The sequence below is a fragment of the Indicator indicator genome, chromosome 1 (genome assembly GCF_027791375.1).
Source record: "Indicator indicator isolate 239-I01 chromosome 1, UM_Iind_1.1, whole genome shotgun sequence".
Lineage (NCBI taxonomy): Eukaryota > Metazoa > Chordata > Aves > Piciformes > Indicatoridae > Indicator > Indicator indicator.
Window position 1 is genome coordinate 112,265,942 of NC_072010.1, and position 25,960 is coordinate 112,291,901.

At 42.0% G+C, this 25,960-nt stretch overlaps 1 protein-coding gene across 1 annotated transcript in view; it reads right to left on the minus strand.

The window, feature by feature from the left end:
• Nucleotides 1-11,198: 11,198 nt before the first annotated feature.
• URB1 (URB1 ribosome biogenesis homolog) overlaps nt 11,199-25,960 on the minus strand; it is a 55,148-nt gene continuing 40,386 nt past the window's right edge. The window contains exons 29-39 of the mRNA XM_054391607.1: nt 24,928-25,099; nt 24,270-24,372; nt 19,896-20,056; nt 19,418-19,529; nt 18,382-18,488; nt 17,735-17,878; nt 16,891-17,000; nt 15,714-15,890; nt 14,324-14,565; nt 12,033-12,635; nt 11,199-11,423 (exon numbers count right to left, since the gene is read on the minus strand). Of these exons, the coding sequence (XP_054247582.1) occupies nt 11,218-11,423; nt 12,033-12,635; nt 14,324-14,565; nt 15,714-15,890; nt 16,891-17,000; nt 17,735-17,878; nt 18,382-18,488; nt 19,418-19,529; nt 19,896-20,056; nt 24,270-24,372; nt 24,928-25,099 (2,137 nt within the window). The 3' untranslated portion in view covers nt 11,199-11,217. The remainder of the gene's footprint in view (nt 11,424-12,032; nt 12,636-14,323; nt 14,566-15,713; nt 15,891-16,890; nt 17,001-17,734; nt 17,879-18,381; nt 18,489-19,417; nt 19,530-19,895; nt 20,057-24,269; nt 24,373-24,927; nt 25,100-25,960) is intronic.

The window sequence follows — 25,960 nt, forward strand, 5'->3', positions numbered from 1 at the left end:
TCAAGGGGCTCTGGGCTCCTTGATAGCATGAGCCTTGCTGGCTTCAGACAGATTTCTTGCAATAAAAAAACTGATTCAGTGTTCAGATAATTTTTTCCCCTGACTACCACCAACTTACACCCAATGTTTCTGGGGCATATGGAAACATAGTTTGAGGATACCACTTGACAGATAGAGCTGTGTGAGTTGGCTTGAAAACACTTGTTCTGCAGCCAGCTTTCTTAGTTTGCAGGTGAGATTTTCGCTCATGGACAGACAGATAACCAGTGATTTGGTGAACAGACTGTACAATGTCCACATGCTCTTTCAGGTTTTTTTGCTCCATCTAGATCAATTGCAACAGCTGCTTCATTCCTGGAATTGGAGAACTAATTTGGATATTTGACAGCTCAGGGGTTCTAGTCCCTAGGACACAAAAAAAAAATATCTGTAGCAATAGCCTAGATCTCACATGAGGGCAGAGAGCTTTCAGAGGCTTGGGGGCTTTTTTAGGTTAACTTCAAGATTCATTACTGAACAATATAACCACCATATGTATATGTCTCATATATATTTGTGTCACCTGTGCATGTTACCTTGTCTTTGTGGAAGGTTCTTTTTAATACTGTAGTAAGAATATCCTCATCAGAGGTAGTTCTCTGACTAAGCAGACTATTCTTCTGTCCTTCACTTTAGGGTGGCTGCTCTTGTTCTTCACTTTCTTCAGCTCCCTCTTTCCTATTACAGTACACTGTTTCCTGGAATCAAGCTAGTTGGTCTCTTCTATAAACTCACTCAAAACATACTCAACTGCAGTCTCTACCTACTTTCTCACTAGTGGTAATCCCATATTTTCACACCCAACTGTATTGAAGTTCATAGCCAAGACTGGCAAAGAGCCCAGAAATAGCATAGTTTCTCAATGGCACTTAAATCTCATGGCCAGGATGCTCACAGGACCAGTTTTTTGAGGCCTTTGTGACTTGTCTGCATAGATTACAGCATCATTCCTTGCGCTGGAAGAAGCTGAGGCAGCTAAATCTTTACAGCTAGCTTCCCATACACAGTGTTCCTGGGGATCTATCCCAATTTCTTTCCAGTTTTTGAACTTAATTTCAAAGAGCAGATAATAAATCTTGCTACTCTCAAGCCTCTGGTTTCAAGGGATAACACTGTCTGTCATACCTCCATCATTAGGAAAACTTTGTCTTTTTATGTTGACAGAACCAGTTCCCTTTCATGTAAGCAGCTGTCACAGGAGTAGAGGCTGTAAAAAGGGTTAGCTATGAACTGTCAAAGCCTGTTGTAAGACTTCAGTCACAAAAGCCCAAATTCCAATGTCTTCACAGGAAAGTGTTCTCATTTCTGTCATCTAAATAAACATGCTCCATACCTTTTAGCAGGTATCATGCCACAGGGGAGAGGCCTGGCATTGGTATCACACTTGGTAAAGTGGAGCTGAGGTTTTTCAGAGGTAGGTGATCTCCAAGTGGAAACTAAGAGGCTGAGGTTTTGTTAAGCCCCAGCCACTGCGTGAATGTACCTCAGTGCCAGGAGCAGAAGTCATTTATAAGCACCTAATGGGACTCCAGAAATCCCACGTGCCGCAGCTCTGCGATTGAGAGGGCAACGTTAGCTGAATGTGAGGTTAGGACATTCTCCAAGTTTGGTGCCACCAGCCAGGTGGGCTGTGCAGTGGACTGCACTGCTCAGGTTCTGGGAAGGAGGCTGGCTGTGTTAGCACTGAGGTGTCCTCTGTTGCTTGTATCAGCTCACTCTCAAGGGACACAAACCAAACCACAGATAACTCATGCATTGCAGGAGATTTGTGAGTGCTGCCCAATGAAGGCAGGGAAGCAGGCTCCTGAAATCTCTGCCCAGTCTCCTCCCTGCACAGGAGAACAAGTTGTTGTATGTATTAAGTTGGTCAGTATTTCTCATTTCTCTGCATAGTTAAATCACAGTGCTGTGGCACTGCATGTGCTGATCAACTGGTAAACTTCTTCAATAACATTATGGCCAAATATGCATTGTGTTTAAAAACTGCTCATTAATGAAGAGTGCCAAAAAGTGATCACTGTGGATAGACAGTGTGATAAATATATGAAATTGTGGAATCAGTATCACCTACTCCAGGCTTTCAGAAATCATATCTGTTCCCAGAAATCCATGAACATCTCAATCCGTTAATATCTCAAGCTTTTTTGTATGCAGCGATTCACTGTCTTTAGGGAGAACAGTTTATGAAAAATCTGCAGTTCTCTATGAAAAATATTATTGACAGGCTTGAGGCTTTAAATTTAGTATATTAATACTGTTTGAATAGGTTAATTTATGCAGTCTGTGCTATATGACTGTTCCTCCTTCTATAACTCTATCTGCAGCTTCCATTTGGAGTGACTTCACATTTACTTCCAGGTCACTGTTGAAATTGATGAACAGGATCAGGTGCTTATGGAGCCCTGGTAGAAATAGTATCATTTTCCAGATGCTGTCTGAGAAGCCTAATTAACACAGCACCTCTTTAATGGGGCCTGTATATAGTTATTTTTAAAGAAGGCAGTATGGAATACCAAGTCAAGCACCTTACTACAGTTTAACTACATATATGTAGCTATCTTTATCCTCCAAATTGTGTTCCTCTGAAAAAATGACATCATTTATTTTTCACCATAGATGTCTTTCTATAAAACCATACTGTCTGGAATTATTTTTTTCCTGTCCTTTGAAATGCTTTTTCAGTTGTATCTTGGCTTTAATATTAGGGGTTTTGCCCAGGGCTGAGGTCAGTTGCACCTCCTTATAGTGACCTAGCTTGACCAGTACACCCTCTTTAAGTGCTGTGACACTAGAGCTCTTCCAGCCTCCTCAAACTTACCTGCTCTTCCAGGGATGGTTAATGATTAGCAAGGGATGGTCAGAGTTCTCCTCAGATGGTTTCCAGATCTCTGGGTTGCAAGTTCTCTAGCTGATTTTAAAATATGGATAGCTAGCTGATGATAGGGAGTTACTTAACGGATTGGAAAGAAAACATCCTGGTTTGGTAAGAGAATTTTTGTCCTGCTTCTGTCAAACAGCAAGAAGAGAGATGTCTTGAATATACCTGCACCATAGCAAATAAAACCCCAAATCTGATCACCTGTGGTGGGCCTGTTGCTGAGACTTCTGGATCTTGGTTTTTTGAATTACCAGTAAGCAAATCCCTGTTGTGTTAATCTTGTCAGGCGTGGATATTGTAAGCTTCCATTAAGAGTTAGTCAATATAAATTGGAAGTTACAAAGGTTGTACTTCCCTTCCTCCAAATTACTGAAAATAATGATTTTCCACTTCATCCCATTTGCTTTATCTTGTTTTATAGGTCTTGGTTGTTAAGTTTGTCTAGACACTGAAACCCTGGCTTTTAGCCAATGATGTCTTCTTCCTCAGCTCTGAAACAATGGCTCCAGAACATTAATGAGACTTTTCATTCTTATTTTTGGGCTACATTTTTCTTCCCAATGTCATTTTCCTCCCCACCTTTGAAGCCCAAAGGATATAGTAGTAGTTGGGATCTCGTGTTCAGCCATATGGAATGGAACTTCCTGGTTCTAGTCTAGGACTCACCTGCTATTTATTTTTCAGGGGTCAAGTTTGGGAGACTACTGGGAAGAGAGCTCAGGGAGGAGGAAGGGTGTGCTCTGCTGTTCTCAAATCACTGCCCTCTCCACCTCATCACTAATTTGTTTTTCTGGCAGAACCATTCGTCTTTGTACTGTTATTATTTATACACTGGAAATTAACTGCTACTCTAGTCTTACCCACTTCTTTTTAGGTCAGTCCCATTTTTTTGTTCACATCCCCACCAGGCCATAGGGCTCTGTTGTGTCTTTTCCCAGCCCCCGTGTCAGGAAATGTCTCTCAAATATTACACATGCTTCTTGTTCCCAGTGACACCTATTCACAGTCACGTGAAGCTCTTTACCTTCTTCTTTTTCCCAAGAGCAGCCATGACAGTTCTCTTCACCCTTGGTACAGAGAAAGTCACAGCAATGTCTCGAGTTTCCTCTTTAAAAATCTAGCTAAAGAATCAAGCTTGAGGGCTGGACTGAAGTTCCCCTCTTGAGAGGGAAAGGAGGAGTCACCACAGATCAGTCACAGCTTACATTTTTGCCGTTGGTCATTCTCCACTTCCAGGCAAGGATGAGTCAGTCTCATGCTAGGTAAAGAGATCTGAAGTCCAAAAGCATCTCTCATGCTAGATTCAATGTCTTTTGTATTAGAAGAACCATCTTCTATATTTTTAAGAACTTTGGTAATGCACTTCCTTATGAAACTGCTGCTGTCTTCCGGACAGATCTCCCTCATAACTGTGCTCTTCTTCTGATTTTTTTTTTCCTTTCTCTCCACACATTACAGACAAGTGATTGTAGGGAAGCAGACAGAAGAAAGCAGTTCCAGTGGTGAGCAGCCTCACTGCAGGGATATCAGTAGCTCATACTCAGTTGTGGCTGCTTCTGAAACACCTACCTCCCTTTTGGATGAAACTGACACTCCTGGAAGCATCTGAGCCTGAGTTAACACTGGAACACATTGAGCAAAACCAGCAGTACAGTTCTGCTCACTGCAGAGAAAAGCTCAGTGCTGTGACTGCCTATTAAGCACTGCTACCACATACCTGAGTCAGTTCAGGAGAAGAAAAATGCCTTTCAACAAAGGACAAACCTGAAAAATCCTGGATGCATTAAAGGAATTCCTAACAGCCACATGTGAGCAACATTGCTGGAGTTGCATGATCAACAATTTAGATCCTGATGACTGTAAAATTTATCCCTTTTTTTTTAAAGTGGGGATTCAGACTGAAACTCTTCTCCCAGTTACATGGTGTGCTGCTGGTTGAGTGGTTCTCATTGAGACCCATTTGGCTAAGAGCAATTTACTCCTTTGGCAGTTACACCCTGGGTCCTGTAAAGAGTTCTGCCTTCCTCACCTGAATGCACACTGAGTCCTGTTATCCTCTGGGGTGCAGCATGAGTTTTCACTGAGTTGTCTTGCTGTAAAAGCAAGCACCTCGCTGATGTCACTGAACAGGCAGCATAACCAGTATGGTTATATATGAGGAAGGACACAAGTCATCTCTTTCTGGCTCTGTCCTCAGGCCACACTCACCAGCTGTATCTTAGTAACACCTTCACTTGGTCATTGTATGAAAAAATGAGCAACAATGTCAAGTGTACCATCACCAATAAAACTTTGCTTTTTACATGGGTTACAACTTGCTTCACTTATTTAAAGCTCAGCATTTCCCTCAAGGGTAGAATAACAAGCCAGCCTCATGAGGTTCAACAAGACCAAATGCAAGGTCCTGTATCTGGGTTGGGGCTATCCCAAGCACCAATACAGGCTGGGCAGTGATTGGCTTGAGAGCAGCCCTGAAGGAAAGAATTTGGGGGTGGATGAGAAGCTCAACACGAGCCACCAGTGTGCACTTGCAGCCCAGAAAGCAAATCACATCCTGGGCTGCATCAAGAGAAGTGTGGCCAGCAGGTCAAGGGAGGTGATTCTCCCTGTCTACTCCACTCTGGTGAGATCCCACCTGGAGTACTGCATCCAGTTCTGGAGCCCCTATTACAGGAAGGATCTGGACATGCTGGAAGGTGTCCAGAGAAGGGTCACCAGGATAATCAGAGGGCTGGAGCACCTCTCCTATGAGGACAGACTGAGAGAGTTGGGGCTGTTCAGTCTGGAGAAGAGAAGGCTCTGAGGAGACCTTATTGTGACCTTCCAGTATCTGAAGGGGACCTACAAGAAAGCTGGGGAGGGACTTTTTAGGGTGTCAGGTAATGATAGGATTAGGGGGAATGGAACAAAACTAGAAAAGTGGTAGATTCAGATTGAATGTTAGGAAGTAGTTCTTCCCCATGAGGGTGGTGACACACTGGAACAGGTTGCCCAGGGAGGTGGTAGAAGCCCCATCCCTGGAGGTTTTTAAGGCCAGGCTGGATGTGGCTGTGAGCAACCTGATCTAATGTGAGGTGTCCCTGCCCGTGGCAGGGGGGTTGGAACTAGATGATCCTTGAGGTCCCTTCCAACCCTAACAATTCTGTGACTCTATATCCTTTTTTATTTACTTTTTCCTTGAGAAAAAAAAATGAGTTACTTAAAATTTATTAAAACACTGTTTACCCAGAACAGCCTTTAAAAAGCTAATGGCAGCACTAATTATCTCAAGCCAGTGTCTTATTAAATAAAGACATTAGCTTTATCTACTGCAAGGAAATAGTTTTTCTACCAATAACCTATTACTTTTGGTTCCATTTGGAAATGGTAGATAGAAAATAATTTGTTGATATTATGCAATCTTGAAATTGTTTCTGCCAGTTACTAGGCATCAGGAAAAAAGTAAGTGCATTTACCATGCTTATATCCAAGGAAAATACTGGCAAACCCAGCATGAGTTTGCCTCTTGAGTTTCTGCATGAGTTGCCTGCTTTCAGCTGGGACTGACAAACAGTTTAACAGAAGCTACAGCCCTCTGAGGGTCACAGCAGCTTTTCACTGAGATCAAGAGTAGGTTAAGCTCAGCTGGAAGGGCCGCTTGCACTCCTGCCCCCTTCTGTGGCCTCTGCTCTTTCCACCTCTTCTCACCTTTGGAGCTCCACCAAACTCAGGCAGAACAAGGTGAAGGTCCATTTGAGGGTGAGAACTCCAGCAAGCACAATGCTGGGACTGGAGAGTTGAGCTGAGGAAGGCAGGGAGGGCTGGAACAGGTGTAAGACTGCACAGCTAATTGCTGGGCTAAGGACAACACAAAATTCACTTGAAACTTGAGGAGAAGCTTAGAAATTCCATGTCCCCAAGCAGGCAGCAAATGAAGTACTGCCAGAGCTGCCTTCTGCTGTGTACAGGGAGTGTAGGCTATGATGTTACCAGAGAGTGGGTGGGTTGGGCTGTGTTAAAAAATCCTGAAACACTCGAGACAGACCAAACCACCAGGCATATGTTTGTATTGTGGGTTTTTTTTTTTAATCCTCAGATTTTTTTTTAATCTGAGATAAACACTTCTGCAGTTTGCTTTTTGAGCAAACTGACTACTACTAGTGCTGGGCTTGGAAACTTGTCAAGGCATAAAGTCTGTTGAGTTAGACTGAGTCATGGGCAGATGGAGAAAACAAAGAAAGGCTGCAGGAACTGAAGGTGCAACATGGAGAGCAATATATCAGAGAACCAAACATTTCCATGAGTCAACTCAAGTCAACAAGGACCTTCCTCTCTCCTCAGATACCCTTACCTTTTGCTGAAGCTGAGGCAGTTCTCACAGGAAACACAAATCAACTTCCTTGTTGGCACCAGCTCTCCTGCTGCAAATTGGGAGTTACCTTTAACCCCACTGCAGTCACACGGTACCATCAAAGACAGTCTGAAGAGAACTTGACCATCTAGAGCCATTGTCCTCCTCAAGGGTGAAGCAACTGCACTTCAATCATACTTGACACATCCATCTACCCTAAGCTAGAACATGTCTCCTGCAACAGTTCTTCACCACCTGCCAGCACAATCTGCTCCAGTATCCTCTTCTGTGACTCATGACAGAGTCATATCACTGCTTTTCAAGAACCTCTTCTTTACAAATGGATTCCAGAGGGATTTCTGAAAGAACTGGACACTCCCATTTGTAACAACTGATGTTCTTTCATTAGTTGAACTGGAACATGCCTCACACTACACAACCCCTGAGATTATTTCCCCCCCCCCCACCTTTCAAATTGCCTGGAAATGGAAGGCACACCATATGAAGTATATAAATGGTAATAAATAATATGCAAAATGCAAGCCTATCTTACAGCACCAAACTTAGGAGGAAGGCAGTGGGGGAGGCAGAAATGCATTTCCTCTATGACATTTCTATACATACCTATTTCAAGGCCCTTCCAGTGCTTTGCTCTCCACTGGGAGCACTTTATTTCCCATTCCTTCAGAGTACTCCATTAACTCCTGTGTGGTCTGCAGCTTTCATGGATGGTTGAAAAGCAGCACCCACCAGTCAAGAAAGCATAACCAAAATCAGCTCAGTGGTGCTGGTACAAAGACATAGTTGACTTATGTGGACCCAAACCACTACCCACACAAAAGTCACATCGTGCTGCCCTGTTACTTTGTGCTATGTGAAGTCCTCTCCTGCTCATGTGCCAGATGTCCTGGTCTGAGCACTGGCACCTGGAAGTGTATCGCTGAGTCCCTAGCAACTCCTGAGGACCCTCACCTGCAACTCAAATTGTACCTGTTCCATACACCAGGTACAACAGGAAGCAAAATGGTTTTCTGGGCTGTTGACTTCACTGAGGTTTTGTGAATTTTGAGTAAAAGGCCAGTCCTGGGTGTAACTTCTGTGAGGGCAGCCCAGGCCATTGGGCCCACCGCAGAATGCTCTGGAGGTTCATCCACATGGTTCTCATCACAGTGACATCAAAGTGAGCAATTTGTGTCAAATTGCAGAAACTCCCTTGTTTTACAATGTAGGCCCATGTCTGAGCAAGTTTTCCACTTCAATGCTCTCCACAATTTATTTTAATGAAGATTAATTTCTTAAAATAATCTCTCCACCTATATAATTTATTGGGCATTTTAAATATGCTGGCAGCAGTTCACAAACACAAATCATTCAACTACTAAGCATCTATGGCTTTTAACTATACTTGACTATTATTTCCAGGAGGAGTTCATAATAATCTTTTAATGGCTAAATTGTTAAAATATACTGAAGTTCAGAGGTGGTGAGAGATAAGCACATGAGCTATGTATCTTTTACATGAACAGGCTAGTAGCTTTAAATTGTCAGTTATTTGCATTCATTTTTTTTCCTCTCTCCAGAACCACCATTAAAAAAGAAAAAAAACTGTATGAAAAATCTTCTCCTCCAACCTTGGGTATTTATTGTGCTAATAGCAGTGTTGGAGATAACTAAACATTACAAGCTAAGGAGAAAGTACTGACTGCTGGGCCTTTCTGACTACTGAAGGCCATCAGACAATCATCATTTCAGTCTGAATATATCAGGTGGATTCATGTGCAATTGGTTAGGATTTAGATGTGTTACCCTAAGGAAAGCACACCAACATACATGACTAGCCTTGATTGTAATCACGGTCTCCTGATACTAATTTCCCACTTCTATAGCATCATGCATCTCATTAACTAAAGCCCACAACAAGCTTGAAAGCTATCCTCCTTCTTTCAGCAGTGACAAAATTGCGTTCAGAAATCTGTACTTCTATCCACAGGGAGACGTTCCAAGGTGTGCAAATAGCATAAGTAATTTAGCACGCTTCAGGAGCTAGAATCAGATCTCACTCAAGAATCACTCTTCCAAATGCATGAGGTTCAATATGTGAATTCTGCTCCTGCAGGTACCATGGTTACACAATTCATTTTTTAAGCAAACACGGTCAAAGGACACATGGAAGGCTATTGCAAGGCATGCAAGTGCGTACCCAAAACCACTCTGGGCTTGCACCTTGGAGAACATGCAACTGGGTTGTGGCATTTAGGATTTGGGGTTTGCTACCTTTTTATGGGACAGGACAGAGCTGCACTATATCACATTACATATCGTGGTGTGTTGGCCTTGTATAGCTGTCAGATGCCTACCTAGCTGCTCCCTCACGTCCCTGCAGCAGGACAGAGAGGAAAATGGGCTGAAAAATGTCATGGGTCAGGATTAAGATGGGGAGATTGCTCACCAGTTACCAACATGGGCAGAACAGACTCAACTTGGGAAATATAATTTATTGCCATTTCAGATAGATTTGGACAAGTCAAACATGCTTCTGCATTACTGTCCTCAGGTTAGCTGGTGTTACCTAGTTTCCTTAATTCTCTTGAGCAAATCATACCATAAACCACTCTTAGATGTGCTCAGTCCCTCATGACAGCTGAAACAAAAATCTTCCCTATGTCATGAGTATTTTCCATTTAGATGAGATAGAAATGCATATTTTGTTTTGGAACTCCTTTGGTTTCATTTTGACTGCTTTTTCTTTTTTTTTTCATTTAAGTAAAAGACATGGCCTTTTTTCATTGCAAAGATTTCCTGATGTCAGACCCTGTATTTGTATCACACAAAAGTTACTGTTCAATGGATTTGCAGCTTTTTCAAGAGGTATTTGTTATTTTTAAATGAATTCTTGATATAGATATTATGGCTTCTTTAAGACAAGAATATTTATATGTAGAAGCAATCCTTCTTATTTGCATCTCATGTTTTATTTAAAAAACAAACAAATTAAATAAACATCACAAGGAGTGTGCATTTTGGGTTTTCTCCCTGTACAGAATTTGTACAAAGTACCTAAGCACAGCACATATTCATGATTCAATCAACTTAATAAATCCTGGTTTACATTTCAAAGGCTCAAATTCAGGCTCTGCTTGTTTGCATATTTGGCATGGTACATTAAACTGCCCCTGAGGCTACACTCAAGAAATATTTATCAGATTTCACAGAGAATTTCCAGTAAAAACCATGCATTATCAACCAGCAGCATGTCATTTGGGTTTTAGTTCCATCTCTCATCTTTTCAGAGTGGAAACAAGATGGGCCTTTGTTGTGAGCCCAAAGAGCAGTGATGGTCAGGGCTTTTTATAATGAAAAAAACCCAAACCAAACAGAAAAGGGAATAAAACCAGACAAGCCCCAATATAAATGCTTTCAAAAGCCTTTTAACTTTATAACAAGCAGAATCCACTGTTCCCAGTGTTAGGTCTTCTATTCATACTGGTTTTAGTATCATGTATCATGAAAGGAACTCAGTCCTTCAAGAAATAGTATAAATCATGGTGGCTAAACCTCTGACTACTTGGTTTTTGCCCTTATGCCACATTGTGGCAAAGTCCCAGTCTTGATTCCCCATCTTGTATTGGGGAGAGGAGGGATTTTTAACTACATAGTCACTACAGTCCAGAGGCGATGCGCTAAATCAGTCCTTTTGGTTCTTCATGAAGTTAAAAATGCCTGTAATAAAAATGATATAAATAACACTGTGTCCCATACTGTTTGAGAAAAGGGAAATGATAGCTTTAATGTTCCACCGAGAGATGATGAACACAATTTTCCCCCTGTGAGTTTGCACGCAGTAATAAAACATTGATCGTTATGACAAAACAAGTTAAATTTGTATGGAGAACAGTTCAGGAGGGTTCCATAGCTCAAAGCAACGGTGGCAGAGCACATAACATTAAAGATTAAGTGTCAGTTCATTGAATTAATGCCCCAATGTAGCCAAGTAAAGCGGTTTGCAAAGAGGCATAATCATTTCTTCTCTTTGTTGATGAGTTTCCAAGTCATCATCGTTTAATTTATTATCTGTACTGCTGCAGATCAATTTGACATGGGTTATTAACATATCTGGCTCCTGTGCTCCAAGCCATATGTTCCCAATGTAAACAGAAGTCAGGAACACACAAACAGCTGTGGAAGAAAAATTAGAGAAAAATCAGAAGAGATGTTCTTCTATTTCCACATAGTAATACAAAATCAAACCACTTTACTTCCAGATCTATCTTCTAAAATAGCTTCCTAACTGTTTTCCTTGATGGAAAATCTGTGGGGTTTTGGCCCATGTAAAGCCAATGGTTCTCATCACACTAAAGAAAGAAAATGGTTTCTTGTTAACTCAGCCTTCTGAGCACTTCAAATCTGTCCTGTGGCTCTTGTTTTCAAGTGGTAACACTGAACAACGTATCGATCAGAGCCCATACCCATGTGGACTCATTTGTTGCAGACTATTTTTCCCCTTGGAATTATCTCTCTCTGAACTCCCTTTTAATCCCAGAAAGCAAAGTTTCTTTGAGGCAGTATGACTGTTGTACTATCAGAAACCCCTACAATGTGATCCTATTCTATGCTACTAACCCCTGTGCCCATCACACTGAAGACACAGCTTTTACTTTCTGAAGTTATGAGCACCAACAGACATGGGCAAACTTCAGACTGTTTTGATGAATTAAAAAACACAAACACAGAACCATCTGCTTTCTACCATTAACACCTTGTAATGTGAGTGAAAAGACGAGTTACCTTTCTTGTTTGCATTCTCTTCTGTCATTGCTGACAGGCACAATGTTTTCACAAGTCCATGAAAGCTGTTGCTGGTCAGGCCCTGAGCATCCATTAGATGAAGCATGATTGAACTGAACAAACAGAGCTCTTGAATGAGTCCAGCTGTCCTACTGCTGGCCTCACAGATCTGGGTGTAAAACTTGAAGATGTTGTTTCTCAGCATCACATCCTTGAGTATCTCCTGCACTGCCTCTGCATGTGGCAAGATGGAATTCTGTAGCCACCGTAGAGTTAATGAAACATTTTGCATATTGAGGCTGTGCTCAACCATGGACCTTACCATCCATTTAGTTACCATGTGTGTGGATGCACAGGTAAGACCGACTGCTTCATCTGCAAGGTCAGCAGATTGCAGGGGCTCCCCTTGATGTTTGGTAGGCATCATTGGGAAAACAGGCTCCCAGTAGGTACATATGGAATTCAGGTGATCTCTGCATTTCTCCAGCTCAGACACTTCGAGGTCTGCAGCAATGTTGTCTTCTCTTTCTGCCTCATTCTTTCTCCGAAGATGATGATATGCACGAGAGGACACTTGAGATTTGTTCTTTTCTTTAATATTTTCTGCAAGAAGAAAACCACAACCAAAACAAACATCAGATAGTCCAAAGGGTTTTCTTGGTACAAAATTATGCAAGAAAGATGGCATCTGGCGTTGTTTCAGCTGCTGAAAGGGTAAGTTCTATTCTCATTTAGCAACCTCATTGAGCCTATGCAATTCAGAGCAAATTTGCTACAGGCTGCTCCCTGTGACTCACAGGCTGAAATGTTCTTCTGAATTGGATCTCCCCTGAAATTCTGAAATCTGAAACTTTGAGGTGAGCAATAATGCCACCCGGGCCCTGGCCCACAGCCCAGCAAAGCCAAGGCAGTTTTCAGAGGTCCACAAAACGCAGTGTTTCCAGTAAGCCTACATTATTTACACACCACCTCATGAGAAATATTCAAGCCACCATCCTGTGGGCCAGCAAAAGAGCAGCAGAGGCCTGCTTGTGGAAGGAGACAGAACCACAGCTATGCCACTTTGGAAGGGCACAGGCTGATGCAGCGAGGCCTGCATCCCTCTGGCACAACTGCATCCACACTGAGTGTCTTCTGGCCAGGTGCTGCCAGCCAAAGGCATGTGGATTTTCCACACTCCAAAAGGAAGAAACAGGCAGCTGAACTTTGTGATGCAGAGCTGCCCTCTCCTAGATGCTGCCTGTGACACTGGGAGCAGCAAAGCTCCTGAAGACCAACAGCCCTTTGCTACCACTATACCACAAAGCATTTTACAGCAGTCTGCTTTGGAGGAGTTGCTGAGAAAAATCATCACAAATTGCAATTATGTTGCGCTTTGCAGCTTTAAATGAAGTAAATGCACTTCAGCCTTTTTCCCTCCAGACTATGAGGGATCGAGATGACTCTTGAAACGTAACCTCAGAAACACAATGTAAGAGAAGGATTCCTTTTTGTAACTGCTTTATAAGCTCCTGACCCTTGGACCAATAGATATTTTTAAACCATATATACAGTAAGTTACAGTTGTCACTACAATAACTAAGACTAAAAGGGTGTGGAAAAAACTTTAGAAAACCTAAAGCTTTTATAGTACCCTTTAAACACTTCAATAATTAGTTTAACTGATACAGAGCCTTTAAAGAAACCTATAAAAGTTTTAATATGTACCAAGACCAGCTGCTGTATGGGCAAGTTTGTGTTTAACACCTCCCACCACAAAGCTCCTTCTACATTTTATTCTCAGAGATAAAAAGAGAGAGGTCATATAAGTCCAAATGTATTTTGCTTTCTTCCAACTCTGATGACAATAATCAAAACCAGCTATTTCATTTTTGCTTGTTTCACTGCTGACTTTTCACTCCCATCTCACTTTCAGTTCCCCAATCCACACTTGGAATGGTTTGAATCTTTGAGAGGAGAAAGCCTCCAAGCACTACTTTTTAAAAAGTTCATTTAAGAAAGTTTTTCAAAATCTGACTGTAGATCTGCAGCTAAGTTTCACTTTAGAGCTCTTTCCCTTTTATAAACTGTATTCCACCAAAGCTTCCAGAATCATGTTAAAATTAAAAATCACTACAATGAAGACTTGAAAAACGGCTTTCCATTTCTGCTCCTCCTCTCCCAAGCTACATCAGATTGTCCAACAAAATTTGCTAACGCTATTTCCTATGACCTTTGCCTCACTTCAATGTAACAACCTCAACCATATTAACTTCCACAACATAACTTTTCTGTTATGCGTTAGTACTTACTAAGCAAATCTTTGATTTGATATTTCTGAGCAAGAGCCTGCAGATCCTCTTGCAGTTGCAGGTCTTTTTGAATGATGCTCCACTTGTGCAGCAGCAGCAGGATCTCTTTGTTGGAGAGAAGGCTGTTGTTCACAGTGAAACGGCTCTTCTCTTTGAAGGCCTCAAAAACTGTAGCTCGATATTCCAGCACAGAACTGAGTGTACTGAAAAACTGAGTCAGTGTGGCTGCACCCAAATTAGTCCTATGAGAAAAAAAAACAAACACAAGACCAAAGTGCTAGGTATTTGAAGCACGTTAATTAATAAAATACAATAGGTACAGGCGCCTTCTCTTCACAGTCTCTTCCTAACTGCAGTTCATAGAATCATAGAATCACAGAATGATAGGCGTTGGAAGGGACCTCCAGAGATCACCAAGCCCAGCTCCCCTGCCAAAGCAGCATCACGTAGGGCAGTCTGCACAGGAATGCATCCAGGGAGGTTTTGAAAGTCTCCAGAGAAGAAGACTCCATAACCTCTCTGGGCAGCCTGTTCCAGTGCTCCGTCACCCTCACTGTAAAGAAGCTTCTCCTCATGTCAAGGTGAAACCTTCTATTTTTAAGTTTGTACCCCTTGTTCCTTATTACTGCACACCACCAGAAAGAAATTGGCCCCCTCTACTTGACACCCACCCCTCAGATATTTATACACTAGACATGCTTTGTTTCTTCAGTATGCCAGTAATAATTACCTTCATTCCCACTAAATCATTGCTTTTTCACTCCATTAGTGTTTGGCACAACAGACCATGAAACATAGTCTTTGCCCTCCTGCCTGTAAACATCAAAGGCAGTTGGCACACAAGGATGAGGTCAGAGGTCTGGAGCTTTACCTTGGCTTCTTTATTTTGTGTGAATTTTCAACATTTTGAGGAAATAAACATAGCTTCTCCAGGCTGTGACCCTTTTTTAACACTGCTGTGTAGAACTTTGCAGGGTCTCTCCTTGTATAATTAGCAGGCATGGTACAGACACAGAAAGTCTAAGCCTTCAGAGAGTATGAAAGATCCTTGCAGGAAACAACATTGCTAACTGCAGACTGTAATCCAGCAGCACAAAGGTAAAACATGGCAGCTTAAAAATGGCTGGTAACTAATGATATCTAACTTAACAGTAACTGTGCACCACTTGTTATTTTACTCCTCATATATTTAAGCAGCTAAACCCTCATGTCAAAGAGATCTCATCAAAATTCACTACTCTCATCAAAATTCACTATTCAGCTTTTGAAATGAAAGGGGAAAGAAGCATTAAAACTACCACAGATCAAGAAATTCTTCTGGCCTTAGTAAATTACAAATTGGACAGAGAATGAAATGCAAATTGATTAAAACGAAAATAAAAGTACTTACCGAATATATTTAATTAATGTGATCAAAACATAGAGAAATTCATTCACAATCTGAACTGGAAGAAACTTCCTGTTCTCCTTGGACTGATTCTTGCTTTTCTTCTTGCTTCCTAAGTTTGTTAGCCACAGAGTACGTAGTAAAGAAATTATTTTATTTAACAGCTTGTTTTCCAGAAGCCTGAAAAACAAAAAAAGAAAAAGCAGATTCTAATTAGGAACCATCCATCACCTAGAGGAGACAATACTCTAGTGAGCTTTTGGAGCTGTGAGTTACAAGAGGTGCCTCTTTGCCAGAGCCCCCATCAGGGCATGAGAGTGCACCCCTTTGAAGCCCCAGCCACAGAGAGGCCCTGGTTACTGCCCTTCTCTTGCCATGCTGCAGCTGAGGATACAGTGATGTATCATGGCCTCCACATGAGACTAGTGATCTCTGACTTGCATCTGACTTGCATCATTACACAGCTCTGCCAAATATTCTATTACATTGCCACCACTGCCACCATTTCTTTAGAGCAGCTACTCTGTTCAAGGCAGGTTGGTTCCTTGTGTTCCTACAGTTTTAAGTAGTGACAGCAATGCAAACAGCACAGTATCAGGAGTTGTATTTTATTTGTTAGTCTAAGGACAGAGTGGGAGCATGGGAAGCAATCCCATTCTTGCACAGAGGCTGCAGAAAGTATACTTCTCAAAAGTACAATCATCAAACAGTTATTGGGTGCCAGAGGCCAAATCCAGGCTTTTTCACTTCCAAGTGTATCAAACTGTACCAAAGAGAGGTACACAACAGGTGAGCAGTACCCAGAACTTGGTCAGGCCACTTGCGCTGTAAGACAACACTGAATTGTGCCAATTACTGTGTAGGAGGTCCTAGAACACAATATGAATTGTGGGGTTTTGAAATGAAAGCATCCCATATGCTATAACAGGGTGCCATTTTGTTTTCTAAGTTTTGCAAGGAAGTATCTTCACCCCTCCTACTAACAACCTGAAAGCATCTGAATTTTGTTTCAAGAAATGTGAGTTTGACAAGGCCTGCCAGTATGGTCCTAGGAGCAAAATGTCACAACCTCTGACAGGCCATCTCTGTATCTGCCACCCATGTTTTCATACTCAGTTGCATAATTATTCTACTTTGGACAATAAAATTGTTCCCATTTCACCAGCATTTCCCCAGTTACCTGTTTTCTAAGGTATGCACCATCCAGGTGAGGAGGCTGTGATCTTGTATCAGTTCATAGGCAGCTCTGGTGACATGGGCAGCATTTTGCAATATATCCAGAATATGACTCTAAAACAGAAAATATAATTTGACATTTTACAAAATTAGAATATAGTCAGGATCTAACTATTAGCAATCTTTCAGAAGGGTATAATTAGCCTGGGTATAATCCCAGACTAGGATCTGGGATCTAATCAACTTAAAAGTTAAAATGTATTGCCAAATGCCACATGTTCTTAGCAACCACAAGGAAGAAAAGACATTCTCTTTTGAAGGCTTCATACACAACAGAGGCTGTTCTTAAACAGAAATCTTAAAGTAGCAAGACAATCTTCTCTTTCTGTCCAAGATTTTGATAACTAATTGAGATACATGCAACAGACTGAAATTCCCAGTGTGGATGCTAATGAACAGGAGAGCTTCTGGCGTGTGAGTTTTCTTCCTGCTAAAACACTGTACAGGTAACATGCTGGTTAGGGAATAAGGAGGCTTGAAAAAGCAAAGGCCCCTGGTGACTGTATGAGCAACACAGTATGCTCCACAAAGCAGCAGAAATATGACCAGAGCCAGACCACCAGCTGATAAAACTGAGTGAGCTTCCATGATGGCAGGGACCTGTTCCAGTTTTGGGGGATTCTGGTTTAGACATAAACAATTATTACAAACTCCACACATACACAAATTCAACAGGGAACAGGAGGACAAAGGAGGAATCAACTGCTCCTTTCTGATTTATATTTGCGCAAGCATTTGTGGGTTTGGGTTTTCTGTGGTCTTGGTTTTTAAAAAAAAAAAATTCTTACCTGGGAGCCCTCATCACACAGAGGACTGCTGAAAAAAGAAAGAATGATCTGGAAAATCCTCTGGTAGTTATAAAGCTCGTAGCAATATTTATCACGCAGCCCTTCTCCAAGAAATCTGAGAACCCACTCACGTTCTTTACTGGACTAGAAGCCAAAAGCAAAGTACCACCATCAGACATTTCAAAACAATGCCTGCACATAAGAGCACAAAACAACTGGGAGTGCCAGAACATTGTTCAACAGTTTTTAATGGACTTCTCAATTTTCATCCCTATCAAATGTAATCAATAACATCTATCGGGAACAAATATGCACTGATAATGGAACTTTAAAAGTTACTGTTTCTAAAATACCTGAGTTGAGCTCAACACTAATAATCTAAACTCAAAACATGAAAGTAAGCTAGGCAGGGCAGTACATTTTGGTTGTGCTTACAGAGCATGTACAGCACAACTTATTATTTCATTAGATGCTACTAGTAAGAAAACAACAAAGAAACCCAGAAACAGTACTTCTTATTCCAATATAAAACAAAGATGCATCTAATTAATTACCTATGGAAGAAGAGATTTAATTGCATTTCTATGCCTTTTTTCTATCATTTTCTGAAGAACTAGTGGATACCTTAAATGAGGTTCTTATATTACCTCAAAATCAAAACTGTAGAAAAGCTGGAAAAACCCTGGTACTTTCTTCAGGTCCAAATACTGGTGTGATAGAAGGAATCTGTTTACTTTTATATACATGTGGTCCTCTGTGAAGGGAAGCAATGGTTATTCTGGAGGAGGACAACATTCACAATACACAACCATGCACAAAAATAAATGGAACCTGTGTTTTCCAGTGTATCAGCTAGCTGTCAGACCAGTATATTAATTACAGTCAAGGACACCTTCTGCTCTATGACTGATTATATTGCTGGCTGCCCCTCCTCTTCCCCAAAGTGAAAAGTTCATTCAGAGTATGCACAAAACAGGTGAGAAAATATTCACTGTGGCTCTGATTTCAGCAAAATCATTATTAGTTCATTGACAAAACAAAAATCTGCATGACAGTGAGAGGCAAATCTCTCCACACTTCAAGCCTAACACTTCACGTTAGGCAATCGTAATTTTTAACCAACAGACCAGATGTGTCAACAAGATGTCCCTCACCAGCAGTGGAACAAGTTTCCCAGAGGGATTATAGAGTCTCCATTCTCAGAGGCTTTCAAGGATAAAGCCCTGTGCAAAGTGGTCTGCCCTCACAGCTGACCTTGCTTCAGGCAGAGGGTTTAGCTAGAGACCTCATAAGGTCCCTTCCAAACTAAACTACTCCCTGATGCCATAATACTCCTTTGCAATGGCAACTTAGGTTGATTCAGTGTCTAAGGACAAAAGGACATTCAGGTCAGCCTACTCTTGATCTGCTGAACGGCACCGACACACTCACCCACAGTCCTCCACCTACCTCAACCCCGATATTATGAGGAGTTAGTGGCTTACTCCCTGATGGATCAGACTGGATTTATACACAGATTGAAACGGTAATTCCCAGCAGTCTACACAAGCACTGGAGGTTTGTCTTTGAAACACAGGAGACCACACTTCATGGTTCCTGCCAGTGTCACAGCTATCTCATCTTCCAGTATCAGTCAGTGACCCACCACCCCAGGAGCTCAACATGCACAGTAGATTACAGTACCTGGCTTCAGAATCTGCTGTGCCACACGAGCAATGTAAAGGCTCAAAGAGAAGGTAAATCTGAGGTTTGGCAGCTCAATTCCATTTTGCACAGAATCCAAGAGATACAGCAACTGCAGCACAGAAGCCCAGAGGAGAAAAGCTTGAACCACACCCAAACATATGTAACAACAGAGTATGAATACATTAATAAACTTCTAGGACATTTCACAGGTCATAAATTAAATAGCAACCCCATCAGGATTTACATTTCTACAAATAAAATTCCTAAGAATCTTAAAAGCACATTTTCCCCCTTTTTCTGCCCATTGATTGTAACAGGTGGAAACACGAAGTGATAGAATGGAATAGAGGATAAAAAGCTTCTTTTAGCTCTCTCCCCATGCACATGTAGATGGATGAGTAAAGCAGTGAGCAGTGACTTTCCCTTTAGTATCCATCACCTAAAGTGTCTCACTATCAACTCAGCTCAGTCTTACCTGATTCTTCTCTCGAAAGCGAGCTCCTTCCAGGTGAGAACGAAAGGAAGCCAGGACAAAGTATGCAGCTGCTCTCATGTCAGAATCATAGCTGCTGAGGGCAGCTACTGTTAAACCCAGGGCATTAACTTCAACAAACTTGTGACATGCCACTACACACTCTGTGTGGGAAAAGGGAAAAAATGAAAGAAAATCCCCCAGTGCATTATATTAACTTGTTGTAAGAGTACAAAACAGCACTATAATCTTTAACAAAACTGCTGTTCATAACTACCAATTTCTAGATCTACCCCTACTAACTATTACTTCATTGCATGCTGAAAGGTCCTTCAGCCAACAAAGGCATTCTGCAAATCACCCTGAACAGGAATTCTTTACTTGAGCTGAAATTAATGTGGTTAGTCTCATTTGCCTGAGGCAGAGGAGATTCTGCCTGCTAGACCCTTGCAAAGTTAGGAGTAAATTCTGTAATCCCACCATTTCAGGAAAGGAAGTACAAAGAACAAGAGGGAAAAGTCTCCAACTCAAAACATTTTCTAGGCACTAAGACAGGCCTGTGCATGAAAGAAAGATCGGCATAGCTAGTGAAAAGCCTATCTGAACTGAGAGCTTCTCTGTAACAGCACAGAAAAGTAACGCATAAATAAGCTATTAGCCACACCGTTGTTGTCATGCAGGCATGAGTGATTCTGCTGGTACAATCTTTTCTTTTCCAAGAAAAGTACTAAACTGCACCCCTACGCCCTTCTGGGACAAATAAAATCCAGCAGTGAACAGCAATCAGCCAAACAGGAAACACACCCTTGAACCTAACATTTATCTTGCACAGCATTTTGCCATCATGGTTTAGAGTTTCTTATTTAAAGGCTGTGTGCTTTGATTCTAGAACTTGCACCATTCCTGCTTCATGATGGCTAGAAATGACTTGATGTAAAACCTCCAGAATACCTCCCATTCACCAGTAGTGGAATAAAACAGCACCTCAGTTGCATTTTACCAATTAAAGTGCAAACGTACTGCAGTTCTGAGTTTAGCAACAATATTCACATGTTTTCTTGTAATCCACACTAAAGGTCAAGAGGAAGTTTCTGAGAAACAAATATTCCTATTTAAGAAGAAGCTGTAGTCTTACTGACAAGTACCTATATTTGGTCCACTGATTTCCTCCACCTACCACCACCCCCATGCAACTAAAATATATGTATACAGTTATGTATAAATCACAGATTATTTATGTCCCTGCACCAGCAGCTGGGCTGCTCCTCTCATCTTTTCCTCAACTGCCAGAACTCCTACTTCAGCGTCATGCCTGGCAGTTTCATAGTCAGCTCTGCTAGTTACCAGCCAGCCAGGTAGAGGCAGGGTCTCCAGCAAACAGCACTGCCCACTGCTAGGTGACCAATGCAGAGGCATCACTGAACTGCAGTAGCAGATCTTTTCAGTCAGTGGTTTTACAAGTTACATCACATCAAGCAATTCCTGTGCACTTCCCTACACCACATCTCACCAAAGCACATCAGGTTTGATTGCTGTAACGTGCAACAATCTCCTAGTGAGCAAAGAATCACAGAATGTCAGGGGCTGGAAGGGACCTCAAAGATCATCTAGTCCAACTCCCCTGCAAGAGCAGGACCACCCAGAGTAGATCACACAGGAACGCATCCAGGCAGGTTTTGAATGTCTCCATTAAAGAAGACTCCATAGCCTCTCTGGGCAGCCTGTTCCAGTGCTCTGTCACCCTCCCAGTCCGTTAGCATGAGATACCTCTCACATCACCAGAGCTCCTACTGATACAGCTCCACCCACCTCTACTTCCAGGCACTGGCTCTTCCCACCCTTCAGACATGATGCAAGGGTGCAAGGTAAGTAGTGGGAAATGGCTAGTTTCTGCTGAATCCCAAGGGAATGTGGAAAGATGACCTTAAACTCATCTGCCTGCAGAGGATTCTCCATCACTTAAGGATGTCACACACAGCTCTGGCCTACACAACTACCCCTCTCCAGTACAGGATCAAATAGGTGTTGTACATCCTTCCACAGCAAGCCACCACAGGGCTGCCCTTCAGACTGCAGTTCTTGAGAAGTATTAATGCATACCGTGGATGATTTTATGGGGTGGTAGCACATACTGAAATCCAAGGTTCTCACTTCAGCAGTGAAGTTCATGCTGGTGACAGAAAGATTTATTTGGAAAACTTTCTTCCACTGAAAACACGCAGTGGAAATATTTTCCATCCAGCTGACCTTGGAGAGTGTGTTGGACAACCAACATGAAATAACAAGCTATTATTAAAAAATCCCAAAATGTTAATTCTGTGTCGGACATACAGTTTGTTTAAAATACCTTGAAAACCATGATGGAAAACCTTTCCACTGATGCTTATCAGAGACAGAACTTCCTACCTACACTTGGCTTACCTTTTACTCAGTGAGCATTAAACACTGTGCAGTAAGTCTATGTTTATAAATTCAGCAGTTAAAATAACATCTGTGCATAGGGCACTGTGCAGCCAGTACACAGAGCAAATAAATAAAGAGGAATTGGGAATTCCAAGAGCTGCTGACATGATTTAGGAGCACCATGGGACTTCACTCGTAAATCACTTGGGCCCTTTAAAAATGGCCCTCTTAGGAGGTCTCTCACTCAGCATGGAGCAGTGAAGAGAACTATTTTTCCCCTCTCCAGTTTTAGAGCCAGTCTGTATCAGGATACATACTGCTTGAGCTCTACAAGAACATGATATGCAAGAGCTCCCTCAACCTCACCACTGCCTGCACAAGCAGTGGCCCTTGCTGGCTGACTGTAGTGCTGCTGAGGTTGCCCAATAGCCACCAAATCTCTCTCACCAGTTAAGGTGGTGACCTCCAGGTGGTGGGTGATGATGACAGGTGTGTGACAGCAGTGCTTTTCCCAGCTATTACACTCAGGTTCAAAAGACACTGGCCGGCCATGCTCTTCATCAACAACAATCTCAAAGACGTAGCATTAACTGGATCGTCCAAGATCCATCCTGCTGCAAAACACCAAATAGCTGTGGTACCTTTAGTTCCTCAGCAGACTAAAAGACAGTTCTTTTTACTGCTGCCACAATTATACAGAGCAGTTTACAACTATAGCTAAATATAGGCTAAGAGGTACTGTACTACAAGGGTATAGGAGAACAAATAAGGACTGCGTATGGTTTCACTGAAAGACAGTGATAAGCCTGCCAATTGCCTCTGCTGTTATTGCTGTGGAAAGCCAAATTCAGCTCTAAGCAGGCAGTGGTTAACCATAATCAACACAGGGAGGGAGCCAGTTATGAAATTCCTTATGACACATGTCTCTCTTTGATCTTTAAGGGCTCTCTGGGCCTGTGAAGTAAGCAGGGATGTGTGTATGCGAAGCAGGGTCACGTCAAACAAGAAAGTGAGCCTAAGTAACTAGTTTTCAAGCACCACTTATATTCTCATCAAACTTTCCAACACTCATGAGCACAGGCCTATTCATGACACATAATGGCCCCATGCACCTCAGTCTGGTTGAAAAAGAGCTGGCTGAAGTTTCCCCATACTATAACCACAGCCTATATAAGGCCAGATCTCCCATCAGTTCACTCATGGTGTCCCTCACAGAAGACAGAATCCTTGCAGAGATTCACTCTGGTCAGGAAACAACTTCAATTTTCCCCAGCAATGGTGGCTTCTGGTTTATGCCCAGGGAACTCCTTCAGCACCGCAGGACACATTCTCCAACCTGGTCGACCTCTGTCCAGCTCCCACCAAGAGCGAGGCTGAAAGGAGCTTATTACTGCTCCCACAAACTCAGCCACAAAGCAGCCCCAGATCAGAGCAGCCCTATCAGCTGCAGGTGGAGCACTGTATGTAGCAGCAGAAGGTACCATCCCTCCCACGCCTCTTTTGCCCATGACATTGCTGTGACACCATAGCTGATGCAGAATATAGCTCTACATACTCACTAGAAAAAAAAAATACAACCTTCCAATGGGGAATATTCTCTCCTGACCCTTCCTATGCTATTTTACAATTACAACACTGTTCATTTGGTCAGAGAATATAAATCTTTGGTTGCTTTATGCCTTTTCAAGCTGTTTCCAGTTCCAGTGTAAAATCCTCTCCTCATCTTAAGCAGATCAGTCCCTCTACCTAGGATTAACCCACTACATTTGAAAGAGCTATGAGGGAGCACCTAGTCATCTGGAGAAGCTTGCCAGGAATGCCTGTCAGCTGCTACTTCTGTCTAAAGCCAGGTACAAATATCTTTGTAGTATCAACTCTTGAATGGAGAAAAACAGAGCTACAGGTGGAGCCATGCAGTTCCTGAAGAGAGTAAAATGACACTAAATATTAAAAAGAAACAAACATTCACTTTACCTGGTCTGGTCAGTTCACAAAAGAGTTGAAGTAGAAAACAAGGATCATAGAAGTCATCAAGACTGTTGACATTTTCATCTCTATATATAGACTCTTGCACCTCCTGAAACCAAAACCAAACCAGTTTTTGTAAGGAACAACACCAATTTTCCAGCTTAGTTTCAAATTTCCCCAACTACCTCATCCCATTACAAAGAAGCCAACACTAAACTTTGCAATACATAATGCAATACAGGCTGAGAAACACTTGTATGTAACTCTGGCTTTCTGTATCAGGGGTCCCCCCCTGACTGGCACAAACAGGTAGAGAAGTGTGTTAGCAAACTGTGTGAAAGACTGAAGAGCCCAGTGCCAGTGCATCCTTGGACAGGCAAATTTAACAACTGTTTGAAAGTCAGATTCTGGTCTGGCTTATACTTGTCAATCTTTACAACGCTGCACAATCATACTGCTGACAAGATGTGGTCCCTATACTGCAATTCATTAGAAAAGTGCTCCTAAATAAGTAATTCCAGGCCTTCCATAAATTTAAATTATTCTCCTGATGTAAACAAATTGCAATTTATTACATGAATGCAAGAAAGAAATTACTGAACTGAAAGAACATCTCTTTTCCTGCATCAAAAGAAGGATCATTCAGCAGTTTGAACCAAATCACCTGTGATGACAGGAGACGGCGATGCTGAGGGAAAGACAGAATTGTCTTCATCATCTTTTCTTGATCTAGCAGACACAGAATCTCTTCCATGCTTGGCTGCTGCCATAGTGACTTCCCCAGACTCTTGCAAGTCTTGTGATGCTCCACAGCGGCTGGACCCCATAGCAGGATTCTTAAGCATTGTTAAAAGGCATTAGTCAACAGACTGCTATACCACTGAGTGAAAAGCTATTAGAGAGGATATAAATTAGTATTTAAAAATTCCCTTCACTGATGCTTATTATCCTGTGGGAACTTGAAACTTGAACTTGTTTCCCTGGCAACACCTTTTTCATCCATCTGAAAGCTTTTCAAATTCAGTCTGAGGGTGTCTTTCCTACTCTATTATTCTAAATCAGAACTTAACCTTGTCAGAAAAAAACAGCAAACAGCTGCAGAAAGAGACAGTGATCAAGACCTGGCCAGATAAGGCTATTTCAAATGCAGTATTTCAAAGCAGCATCACAGTGGTCCAGTAAAACATAAATCCTTATTCTCCTCCTAAGCTGCTCTTTAGACCCAACTTACTTTGCTGTTGGGTTTAAAGTGCTATTGATATTGTAATTCGTTATGTGGGTATTGCCAGCAGCACATCTGTCAGTGAGGCAGCTGAAAGGATAATGTTGGGCTTCTTAACACACAGGACCTGAAGTCTCCCATTTGTAACAGAAGTTGGGCTCTGCTGGGTTGCATCTACAGCACTTTTCCTGAATCTTCTCTATATTCATTCAAACTCTTCAGTGCTGGGATTAAGACTAACCAAGTGTCTCACTTCAGGGTTATAGTATGAAATTGTTTTTACTTTAAAAAGGCTACAAAATGTTGGGAGCTCTGAAATCAGTCTCCTCCTCCCATAACACCCTCCCATTTGCAAACACTTCCAGTAAAGATTTATGCAGGATACGACTAGTGCCAGAGCCCTGGCTTCCGAAAGCCACTTCAATTCCCTGCCAAGAAGAACCTTCATTTCCTGTCCCCCCTTTACAGCATAGAA